General features: G+C 52.3%; 2 protein-coding genes across 2 annotated transcripts; both read right to left on the reverse strand.

Annotated features, from left to right (window-relative positions):
* Positions 1-628: 628 nt before the first annotated feature.
* LOC149274776 (NAD-dependent protein deacetylase sirtuin-7-like) lies at positions 629-4155 on the reverse strand (the record flags this gene model as incomplete). Its single annotated transcript, XM_089505264.1, has 9 exons — positions 4078-4155; positions 3866-4003; positions 3162-3266; positions 2940-3010; positions 1871-1943; positions 1413-1511; positions 1082-1318; positions 829-909; positions 629-735 (listed from the first exon to the last, which is right to left on the reverse strand). Coding segments are annotated over exons 1-9 (989 nt in total), but the record flags the coding sequence as incomplete, so codon positions are not given.
* A 2724-nt stretch (positions 4156-6879) lies between these two features.
* On the reverse strand, positions 6880-7872 carry LOC149274777 (transcription factor MafG-like). Its single transcript, XM_089505266.1, has 2 exons — positions 7834-7872; positions 6880-7335 (listed from the first exon to the last, which is right to left on the reverse strand). Exons 1-2 carry the CDS (start codon positions 7870-7872, stop codon positions 6880-6882), a joined length of 495 nt encoding a protein of 164 aa, XP_089361392.1.
* Positions 7873-12641: the final 4769 nt, after the last annotated feature.

Raw genomic sequence — 12641 nt, forward strand, 5'->3', positions numbered from 1 at the left:
GAGAGAGAAGTGGGGGCGAGAGAGAGAGAGAGAGAAGTGGGGGCGAGAGAGAGAGAGAGAGAGGTGGGGGCGAGAGAAGTGGGGGCGAGAGAGAGAGAGAGAAGTGGGGGCGAGAGAGAGAGAGAGAAGTGGGGGGCGAGAGAGAGAGAGAGAGAAGTGGGGGCGAGAGAGAGAGAGAGAAGTGGGGGGCGAGAGAGAGAGAGAAAGTGGGGGCGAGAGAGAGAGAGAGAAATGGGGGCGAGAGAGAGAGAGAAATGGGGGCGAGAGAGAGAGAGAAATGGGGGCGAGAGAGAGAGAGAAATGGGGGCGAGAGAGAGAGAGAAATGGGGGCGAGAGAGAGAGAGAAATGGGGGGCGAGAGAGAGAGAGAAATGGGGGCGAGAGAGAGAGAGAAATGGGGGCGAGAGAGAGAGAGAAATGGGGGCGAGAGAGAGAGAGAAATGGGGGGCGAGAGAGAGAGAGAAATGGGGGCGAGAGAGAGAGAGAAATGGGGGCGAGAGAGAGAGAGAAATGGGGGCGAGAGAGAGAATGGGGGCGAGAGAGAGAGAAATGGGGGCGAGAGAGAGAGAGATGAAAGATGATGAGCTTTAGTAAAAAGGTGAAAGAAGAGCCAAAGTGGCTACAGATACCTGTCATATTCTGGAACATCCAGGTTCAACTCTTTCATCAGGAGCTGCATGACTTCATCACACTTCCCATTAAGCTTTAAGGTAGCCATGGAGTCTTTGGGCGTCCACTGAGAGGAGGAGGAAGACATCATTGTAACTTTACCATCCAGGCATCGCCACAAAGCACTAGCCAGAAGCCCACCAGACTCATCCCGCCCTACCTGTAAATTCACGATGTAGAGCTTGGGGCGCTTTGCCAGCGGTTTGTTCATTCCCCATAGGCAGCGATACTTCTTCAGTACCTGGCGAGTCAGAGTTAAGTGAATACGGATTAGATACGTTAGTGCGGACGGGGGGGGGGGGAATATTTATAAGGCCAATGTCAGGATGGGATCATAAAGCACGAGTACTAAGCAGTGTGATCTGTATTTTTGTTGCCTGGGACGTACGGATGAAGAACAATAATGACCGTACCTTCAGACTCGAGCCCAGACACAGAATCACGTCAGCCCGTTCCGCGGCTTCCGTTGCCCCTGCCCAGTTCAGCGGCTGCGGCAGTTTGCCCCGTTCGCCAAAGTGCACGATGGAGTCGCGGAGCTCCCCTCCGCATTTGTGGCAGAAGCGCCCGGTGCCGTGCTTATGGAGAGCCGTGCGCTCTGTCACATCAAACAAGCGCACGTACTCTCTATCCGGGGAGCAGGAGGTGCACACCTAAGACAGAGGAAAAGCACGCGTTACCCAGAGTGCCCGGCTTTTACACCGGCAGAGGAGACAGGACGTCGCGCAGGCACGGCCCTCAACTCACCTCTATGTACATGTTCCCGTGCACCTCGGAGGTTGCTGCTCGGGGTAACCCGCTGCGTAAGTGAAGCCCGTCGCAGTTTTGTGACACCACATGCTGGACCTACATGAAGCAGTCCACGGATAAGCGAGAAAACATCTGGCACTTAAGCAAGCGAAAGCAATCTGCCGTGAGCCACGCGGATCTGGCTAAACAAGCCACGCCACATACTGAGGGGCCTACAGGGCCACTGTGCGGAAGAGCCCACGGCAATAGGAATGTTAATTAGTATTTCAAAGGAAACGTGAGATGGGTAAACAAGCAGGAGGAAGAGTGAGCCTGAACGTGGCAGCAGCCGGCTATCGCTAGACTACAAACCCCAGCTGCCGACAGAGCTCCATACGGAGCGGAGTTTCTCCCGGAGATGGAGATCTGCCCGCCGTTACTCTACAGGGCGAGAGGCAAATAGAAAGGAGTCTTACCAGGCCGGCACCGTGGAGCCGGGCGATGGACATGTGCGTGAAGGTTGGTTGGGCTTCGCTTAGATCCCCCGAGCTAACAAGGGGAAGAGAGAAAAACACGCGTCACAGCCGCGCGAACGCAACACATGTAGGAGCTTTGGTGACATTCGTGGCTCGGCTGAGAGTGGTTTGACTCGACAGCCAGCGATCAGCTGCAAACACTGCCTTGTTAGCCAGTTAGAGCCCCTTACTTACGAAGGGCTTATGAGATACAACTACAGACAGACAGACAGACAGACAGACACTACCATTCAAAAGTTTGGTGTCACTCAGAAATGTCCTTGGGTTTAAAAGAAAAGAAATCCAGCGCAGACGGGGTTAATGTTGTAAATAACTATTGTAGCTGAAAATGGCTGATTTTTAATGGAATCTCTTCATAGGCGTTCATCACTCCTTATCACTCCCATCACTCCTGTGTCCCAATGGCCCTTTATCACTCCCGTGTCCCAATGGCCCTTTATCACTCCCATCACTCCTGTGTCCCAATGGCCCTTTATCACTCCCATGTCCCAATAGCCCTTTATCACTCCCATCACTCCTGTGTCCCAATGGCACGTTGTGTTCGCTGATCCAAATTTAAGTTTAAAAGGCTAATTGATGGTTAGTTGCAATTATGGTACCGCTAGAAATGTCCTGGTTTTCCATAAAAACAGCTGAGTGACCCCAAACTGTTTGAACGTTAGTAATTACATCAGGGTTAGGAGATTTACGCACACAGACATGTATACAAATTATCACTCGGACAGCACGCAATACATGGAGATTCTGCATTGTCAAAATCTACCCCACAGTCTCCAATAAAGATGCGACGGTTAAAACGGCTCCACCGCTGCCACAAAAGTACTTCTATTATACTTTTATTTTAAATGACAACGTAGCGGCATTGCCTCCACTGAGGTTTTAGATAGAGCACCGACTCAAACAATAGGTAAACCCCCAATACGTATTAAATCATTTTATAGGTGGCAATTCTCTCTATCACATTAGGGGGAAAAAGCCACCAAGGGGGTGAATGTCAGCGTCTCCTCACCTCACACTCTTCCCCTTATTCAGCAATGTCCACACACCACGTGGACCCCTGTAATCTGGGATAGCAGCTGCCTGTGGAAAGCAAGGGGACAGGTTGCATTACACACTAACCCCTTCCAATGATCACCGTGGCCTAGTCTGTCTGCCACTTCACTGCACCGACGGAGATTCTCTGTTATCTCGATCCCCACAATCATAACTCCGACCGGCCCTCTATCCTTACCGTGCTGATGCCGGCTCCGGTGTAGATCACCAAGTTTCTTGCTCTCCGGACAGCGTCTGCCAACAGCAGAACCTTCTCACGGAGTAACTCTGCCTCATCAACCACCTAAAGAGGAGAAACATAGATGATGTCTCTACTGGCAAGACTTTTCTAGGAGAACAAGTAGATTCACGTGCCAAGCTGGCAGAAAGATACGTGACTCTATCCTCCCGCGGTAGAAGTCACAAGGCCACTATGTATCTGCTTTACAGAATATAAGTGCAAATAAGTGAAAGTTGGGTTTTGTGGAGGATTCCAAAGATCAGGGTCCTTTACAGCATAGCCTGGGTCAATGAGATGTCTCCTGATTGGGTGCCCCAAGACAGGGGCCAACAGGGCTTCCATTAGCAGGACCCCATCTGGCTGTCATGCCGAGGACCCCCAACGGAAAGCGCCCAGCTCAAGGAGGTGCCACGAGATGCTGTCACCTCAACCAACACCAAGGGGGGAAATCCAGCACCTCTACAGCAGGGGCACCCCAACCTGTTAGATTAACCACCAAGGACCCCTAAAATGAGAGGTGGGCGCTGCACCCCACCACAAGCCAAAGGAGATCCCACCAACACCCCTCAGACCTGGGGCATTAATGCACCGACCAAACCCCTGCACCCAGCAGTCACTTCCCTGGGAGCTCAGTCCAGGATCACCCAGCACCCCTTACTGACCTCCAGCTCCCGGTGCCGCTGCCTCTCCCTCAGCTGGATGAGCCGCTCCAGCTCCCGCACCAGTTCCCGGCAGCTGCCCAGCAGATCCTTCTCCGCGGGGCTCCTCTCATCCGGCGGCTTCCGCAGGATCCGGGTAACCTGCAGACAGACACCGTGAGACTCGCGGACGGCTTCCTTGCGACCCCCTCCTCCTTACACCGGGCCCAAATTACCTGCGAGCGGAGGCCCCGGGACATCTCCCGACGTAAGATTTCCTCCCGGGCTTCCGCTTTCCGCTCCGCTCGACCCATTTTACCGGTAACTTTTCACAACAGCTTCACTTCCTCTTCCGGAAAACCAGCGTCTGAGCCCTAAACACATGAATGAGCACAAATAACCATTCCATCGAAATGTCGCCATTCCTGAGGGAACAATCGCATTCGATCGGCCATCTTTCCGTAGGCCAAACTTCATACAACTCCATGGGGCTATGACTCCAACAAAATGGAGACCAACAAGGGCGACAAAAGCAGTAGTGTTGGTTTATGTGTGTTTAAAACTCGGAAGGGTTGACAGTGGCCAGCCAAAATATTATTATTATTATTATTATTTATTGTTTTTATAAAAACACTCACATTTAATCCTTATTCTTGTAGCAGTTTGAGGTTTTACCCTAATTACCCCCATGCCAAGATATTTTCACTCTTTGGTTTAACACACGATGGGCGCTCAGTATATCTGGCAACCTTGGGACCCCGGAGCCCCTTTAAAGATTAACCCTTTAATAGCCCACTGTGAAGATTCCACGTAGGGACACGCGTTACCAAATGGCTCTAATACCAGCGCTCACGGAAACCTTGATTCGTCATGATTGAAAGATACACTTGAGTCACCTGCATTCAAGCAGGGAGATCAACCATAATGTACGGGGGGGGGGGGCAAAAGCATAGACTGGGAGTCTTATATATGATCACAGCAGGGTAAGAGTCAGATCCAGACTGTGTGACCCCCTGAGATTCTGAGATTGGAGCAAACCCTAAGAGCTCCCGGGTATGGCTCCGTATTGCGCATGTGCTAAGCGAATGGCGGTGAGCAAGCAGTAAAACCATCGCCCATTCAAAACGAAGGAGACCGCCGGCCTTTTGGGGACCACCTGGCAAGGGTTGTAATTGTAGGGAGTACTGTCTCCTTTAATGAAGGTGAGCTACAGGTGCATGCACGCCATTTAGCGCGTACCGGACACCGCTGAGACCCCATGACGCTCAGTCACATCGCCTCGAGACGCTTAACTTTTAAAAAGTGTTTTATTGACATTATACAAAATAAATAGACCTTATATCAAACATACACTATATACAGCAGAGGGCAGAACACCTGTCTTCAAGGAGCCCCAAGGATAAGATCCTCAGCAGTGTAGCCGGGTGGCTATAAGCGTCCTCTGGGAGATCTTAAGGAGTCCTGAAGACAGAGGCCGGACACCCAGTATATTTATAATAAATTAACACCATATAGACTTTACTCTTATCTACAGACGCAAAATGCTACAATAATTTAGCAATAAATACCGGAGACGCCTCTGTGCTGCGGCCCCCGCCGGTCACACGGAGGGTCTCGGTGGGTCGCGCAGGACCGTTCTCACCGGCGGGACCATAAATAAACCAACGCACACCGAAACATTCCCGTGTTTAGGGTTTGGAGACGAGGTAAAGAAACGCACTTCGGAGTGGAGCGAGGGGTGTATCGGATTTCCGGTGGGCATCCACGGTGCTTTGAATTGGGTGGTGGGGGGCCGTTGCTTTACCACCGTGTAACTGCTATGGGGATTATATTATACAGCCCAACGTCCCTGCATTAAAAGATGGGACCGGAATGGTGGATCCGCTGACTACTCCCATACCTCCCAAGTGCCCTGCTTTTCACAGGACAGTCACGATTGTTAAGCGCTCTTGCGCTGCCCCACTGAGCACCATGAAGTGGATAAGGCCCATTCCTACTTCTATGAAAGACCCCAAGAGAGGACCCTCGACGCTGACACCTGAAATGTTGAAGGGTACGACCACAGCTCATCAACACGGGAGATAACAACGAACAGGCAGCGACTGGTGTAAGGACCGGCGTTACCATGGCAACAGATCCATATCGGTATTCAAGTCAGTTTTATGGCGGCATCAGAGCCCGTGTCGGCTCATCTCACTGCCTTGGCTTAGGGTGCTGGGATTTGTAGTAGAAGCTGTGGGGGCCCCCGGGGGCCGCACAGTCCCGACCTGAAGCTTGATACAGTTTGACTCCCCACTTTACACACCAAAAAAAAAAAACACTATCACAGCAATAGTCACAATCCCACCGGCGACAATGTCCGACCTGACGCCATCGAAGTGTACACAGACAACACTGCACGCGGTGACATCATAAGTACGCACCGTTCCCCGACGTGACATCACAAGTACGCACCGTTCCACGACGAGCCCGACGTGACATCACTACGCAACGGTTCATAAGCTACATACTGTCACGAAATCACAGGACGAACCCACAAGCGGCACGGTCCGCAGCCACGGCACGACACACACGCCGACGGCACAACGCCGCAGACCCCAACGACTGGCACCAAGGTCACGTTACGCAAACACCACATACACCACTTGGCAACGGTAGACGCGGATCCACTAAGACTCACGTGATCACGCACTCACACTCACACTCACACCTGGTCTTCCAATAGTGAAACCCTAGAACTAACAAGCAAGCGCACGCACTCAGCCAAATCTACAGCGCCCCCCTCGGCGCTCCTCCGGAGGGCCGGGGGCCGGACTAAGCATGGCGGGCGCTGCCTTCACAATGAGCGGTCGCATGAAAGCGCGGTCAGGCAGAGACCCCTCACCGTACGTCACCGGCCCTTTGTGGTGACCGAACTCGACCGAGTCTCCACCAGTTCATGAGCCGGAGATGAGGAGCCCTCTATCTGGCCGACGTAATGTTATGTGCTTGGGAGGCGGTGGACCAAACCATGCCGACCCCCCCATCCATCGCACCGTCTATGACCGAGCGTCTGTCTTGGATTTGACTATGGTGATTACACTGGTGGCGGCCACCTTGGCTGGGACGAGGGGCCTGATGCCGGGAGTAAAAGGCCCCCCCCTTGGAGAGTTGACGGGACTGCGCGCCACAGAGCGGGCAAAGTTTTGGAGCGCCTCGTATTTGGAGCGCAGGGAGTCGAGTTCCAGGCGCATGCTGGCGTTCTCAGACGCCAGCTTCTCCACCTCCTGCTGGAGCTCGGCCTTCTGCTTCTCCAGCTCCTCCTTCTGGGTGACGCGTTTCACCCGGCAGCTGGCCGCATAGCCCCGGTTCTTGAGGGTGCGCCTGCGCTGCTTCAGCTGGATGATCTCCTCCTTGGAGAGGCCTCGGAGATGCTGGTTCAGCTCCCGTACGGACATGGTGACCAGTTCCTCGTCCGTAAGGCTCGTGCCATTCTCTCCCGGCTCCCGCTTCACCTGCAAGCATAGACAACGCGGGTCAAAGGGGGGGCCTGCGGGTCAGGCGGCGGGGGGGGCCTGCGGGTCAGATGGCAGGGGGGGGGCCTGCGGGTCAGATGGCAGGGGGGGGCCTGTGGGTCAGATGGCAGGGGGGGGCCTGCGGGTCAGGCGGCGGGGGGGGGGGGGCCTGCGGGTCAGGCGGTGGGGGGGCCTGCGGGTCAGGCAGGGGGAGGCCTGCGGGTCAGGCGGCGGGGGGGCCCTGTGGGGCAGACGGCGGGGGGGGCCCTGTGGGGCAGACGGCGGGGGGGGCCCTGTGGGGCAGACGGCGGGGGGGGCCTGCGGGTCAGGCGGGGGGAGGCCTTCAGGTCAGGCGGGGGGAGGCCTGTGGGGCAGACGGCGGGGGGGGGCCTGCGGGTCAGGCGGGGGGAGGCCTTCAGGTCAGGCGGGGGGAGGCCTTCAGGTCAGGCGGGGGGAGGCCTGCGGGTCAGGCGGCGGGGGGCTCGCCAGCTCATTTACCTTCAGGGCTTTGCTGTTGCCTTTGCTGAGGGTCGTCATAACCTGGGAACCTCGTGTCGGCAAACTATAAACGGGGAGAAAAAAGCAGACAGTGAGAGCCACCTCCGAAAACGCTCCCCCATTGACACATCAGCTGCCCCCACTCACTCGCTGAGGGGGGTCTCCCACTCTACCTCACACCATCCGCATATCAGACGCTGGCACACGGGAACACGCGTGTGCGAGACGCATTTACACATACATGATGCACATATATAAACACATACGTATTCAACACACGCGTGTGCGGCTCGGAAGCCAGTTCCTAAAACACGGAGTCCGTGGACAACATAATAGAATACAAACATTATTTATTAACAACGACCTTAATCAGTCGTTGGTCTCGTCTTAGATTCAGGAGCCGGATGTCTATCCCATGCATGTTTAATCCCCTCACTGTATTACCCTCTACCACTTCTGCCGGGAGGCTGTCCCACTTATCTACCACCCTCTCTTTTTTCTCAACCAAATAAAAGTAGAATTAATTTCAAGTTCTCCCGGAGTGTTCGGATGACATTAGAAATGGGGAAGGTTGTATATTTTGTATTAAAATACATCACTTTTCATTTAAAAGTTATTTAAAAGTGACAAGACCCCCCCAGGATATTCGCAGATTGATGTTTACACCCGCAGGTGACATCACTGTAATCAAATTGTGGATCAGTCGGGGAGGGGAGGAATAATTCTGGGAATCTGTATTATTACAGTGACAAAAAGGCTTTGGATCAGAGTTTGTAACGCCCCAGGCGGCGGGGTATCGCAACGCGGGATCCGTGCGGTTATGATCAGCGACATGAATCGCATCTTTTACACGCCCGGCATTATTACACGGAAATAAAGGAAAAGACCCAGAGGATAATTGGTTGAGGATCATAACTCCCAAGTGTCTCTGAGTTAGACAGGACAGTCCCTCTCTGAGATCCAAATCCCAGATGCCTCTCTTTAATCCCCTGAAGCCCCTCTTTTGTAGGAGGTCGGAATGTTTGCTGGGTATGAGGGGATCGCAGGGTTCTACAGCCCTAAAAGCCCCGATAATGTGTATAGAAACAGCAGGGAATAAATAAAATAAATAAAATTCTTATCCTGCACTACAAAACGAACGAATCTCTCAATAAAAGAGAACGCTGCCCGAGTAACGCAGCCCCTTCTGCCGGGCAGCACACGCGTGACGTATCCGTGCCCTCCGTGACATGCTCGGCGTGTGAGAAGGAGAGCGTACTCGGGGCGTGAGAGAGAGGGAAGCTTGTGCTCAGGGTGAGAGAGGGAGGGGAGCGCGCGCTCAGGGTGTGAGAGAGAGGGGAGCGCGCGCTCAGGGTGTGAGAGAGAGGGGAGCGCGCGCTCAGGGTGTGAGAGAGAGGGGAGCGCGCGCTCAGGGTGTGAGAGAGAGGGGAGCGCGCGCTCAGGGTGTGTGAGAGAGGGGAGTGCGCGCTCAGGGTGTGAGAGAGGGGAGCGCGCGCTCAGGGTGTGAGAGAGAGGGGAGCGCGTGCTCAGGGTGTGAGACACTTTCTAAGGATTAAATAGAGAGTGAGTAGCTCATGATCTGTAAGTGCAATCTCCATAACCGGGTGAGTGAATGATACGCTGAAGGAGAGTCAGATTGAGACAGATGAATGAGAAACACAGGATGTGTGGAGATGATGAGTGTAACAGTAACCATCCCAACCAGGAGTATGAGTGCACACTAAGCGAGTTACAAAGAAATGAGTGGGCTGTTGTTGTGATGGTCCTGAGGCTGAGGCCCACCCATGATAGGGGGGGGGGGGTGAAGCAAGTACACAGTGATGGGGAATAGGGAGGAAGGCAAGCACACAGTGATGGGGAGTGGTGAGGAGGGTAAGCACACAGTGATGGGGAGTGGTGAGGAGGGTAAGCACACAGTGATGGGGAGTGGTGAGGAGGGTAAGCACACAGTGATGGGGAGTGGTGAGGAGGGTAAGCACACAGTGATGGGGAATGGTGAGGAGGGTAAGCACACAGTGATGAGGAGTGGTGAGAAGGGTAAGCACACAGTGGTGAGGAGGGTAAGCACACAGTGATGGGGAGGGTAAGCACACAGTGGTGAGGAGGGTAAGCACACAGTGATGAGGAGTGGTGAGGAGGGTAAGCACACAGTGATGGGGAGTGATGAGGAGGGTAAGCACACAGTGATGAGGAGTGGTGAGGAGGGTAAGCACACAGTGATGGGGAGTGATGAGGAGGGTAAGCACACAGTGATGGGTAGTGATGAGGAGGGTAAGCACACAGTGATGAGGAGTGATGGGGAGACAGGGAACGGGGTGAATTTTACACTCGGTACCCCCACATTGTTAGCCCCACAAACCCTAGTGAGCACCTGTCAATCAAAACTCCTCCTTTTCTTCTGCCTCATGACATCACCGTTGTCATGACGTCACACAGCCAACATGGGAGGGGCCCCGAGATGTCACGTCACACCGGCAAGCACCGAACAATCTCACGTGACCGCACAGGTTCCGGAAGTCGCCGATCTGGTCGCGTGAGCCCAGACGCGCTATCCGCACGCCATGGGAGACGTCGCCTTGTGTTTGGTCACGTGACTCCATTCATGAAGCTCACTCTGGAAGAGGCGTGGCCACTACTAGGAAGGGCGGAAGCTGCGCATTAGTGAAGTGCTGAGCACGGGAGCGGGGCCTCAGGTCGCCATTTTGTTGGTGGGAAACAGGTGCAACGCCTCTGTAAACAATGATAGCCATATATGGCATCATGTCATTACACCCCAGATCAGTAAGCGTGTATTGTTTTTCATAAATAAAGCTTGGAATATGTCCAGGATGTGCTAACTGCTTAGTGTCCCCACATCACAAGGATGTTACCAGTAGGTCCTTAAAGACTGGATTATAATAAAAATGAAAGGCAGGACATTTTATATTGACGGACGGGTCCTGGTTACCTCATCTGTCAAAAGCAAACACAAAGCTGAGCTCCCGGCGCTACCGCAGAAGTAGTGTTTGGTGGTACCGGTGGTTGGGTAGCATTTTGGAGAACGTATACGAGAGGCGGTTTGCTTTGCCAAACTCTGAAGAAACAGGAATGTCTAAGGGGTGGTAGGTAAGTGGAACAGCCACTCGGTAGAAGCAGTAAAGGCTAATACAGTGAGGGTATTAAACATGCGTGGGATAGACACACGGGCTCCTGACTAAGACGAGGCAGGGCCGATCTGCTGGCAAATTTTATGTTTCTATGACTACTGAAAAAAAATGTAAGAAAAAGATTATAGTAGTACAGACTAGAGCGTGCTCCAGGAGTCAGGGGTTCTGTAAGGACAGGAGGAATATCAGCGAGGTGGTTATCAGCGATCCACCTTTTGCACTCTCCTGTTGTAAAAGTTTTTATGTGGTTATTTCAGGCTCCCGCTTTTGTGATTACGCTCGTTACCAGCGGCTTCTGCGTTTCATTTCCTAGCAGACGCCCTCGTTTCATCAACTCATCCGCCGACGCATTTCACGCGCCGGCGTCCCGTATCCCACGAATAACAAAAAAAATAAAAATAACTCGGAACAAGCGGAGGGGAACAGAGCTTTATTGCCCCAAAATAAAATAAAAAATCCACCCAGATTGCTCTGTGGGTGGACCTGGCGCGGCGGAAAACCGGTTTAATACACACGGCGGCTCAAAAGTTTGGGGTCACTAAGAAAGATCCTTGGTTTTTGAAAGAAAAGCAAATTTTGTCCATTAAAATCACATGAAATCCAGCACAGACGGGGATTTTTCATGGAATTTCATCATAGGTGTACAGAGGCCCTTTATCACTACCATCACTCCTGTCGCGCTCATCACTCCTGTGCTCCAATGGCACGTTGTCACAGCCATAAATGCCCTTGTTTACCACGAAAACAGCTTAGTGACCCTAAACTTTTGAACATCACCTTCATGGGTACCGAGTATCACTATCCAGGAGCTTTGTGTATCCGATCTACAATTCCGCGGGTCAGACTGGCACAGTATTCCAAATCACGTTAGGTCTTCCATAATAACCGTTGTATTTTTCCATCCCACAGATTATCAAGGTGAAGACACCTTCGTCGACTGATCGTTAGCCTTGAGGCCAAGCCAATGTCCACGGAGCCAGAGATATTTCCAGCAAAGGTGGGCACAATGATTACAATTCATCATGTAGTTACATAGATGTCCAGCTACAACCCTGTGATCAACTCTGTTGAATATATTCCTCGTCCCGACATAGCCTTGAACTCTAGATAACTTCTAGAGAGGGCCAGCTTGCTAACCCCACTTGCCCCGTGATGCTAACACGTTTGCCCCTGGTTATGCCACATACGTTATCTGTTCTTGATCATCCGAGGCTGCTTCACAGTATACAGACAGACCATTTGGTGGCGTTTTAATAGGCAGTAAGACAGATAACCGTTATAAAAACCTTTATCACATCCAGAGCTTCCAGGAAAACCGATGAGAACTTCAAGACTGCACATTTTTTTTTTTTTACAGTATACATTCAATTTTACCAAAAGGATTTAGGGGTCTTTGAAGGAACATTCACTCCAATGACCCCTTTAGAAGCTCTATAATTATTTGCTTTTAAACTTCGAGATCTTGCAATTTTCCTTAAATGGACCAAAATAAAAGCTTAATTTGCACTTTTTAAAGCATCGGATCAAATCTGAACTTGGGGTAAGTTGGTTAAAATGCTTTAAAAATCTACTTTGTATTTATAATTTAACCCCTCCACCACCACCACGCATACGGTCTGTTATGGTTTTGCTTTGGTTCTTGTAAGGTTCTTGCCGGCTTGC

This window comes from Sceloporus occidentalis, unplaced genomic scaffold (genome assembly GCF_023333645.1).
Source record: "Sceloporus occidentalis isolate IW3139 unplaced genomic scaffold, rSceOcc1.0.p SCAF_321, whole genome shotgun sequence".
NCBI classification, from domain to species: domain Eukaryota; kingdom Metazoa; phylum Chordata; class Lepidosauria; order Squamata; family Phrynosomatidae; genus Sceloporus; species Sceloporus occidentalis.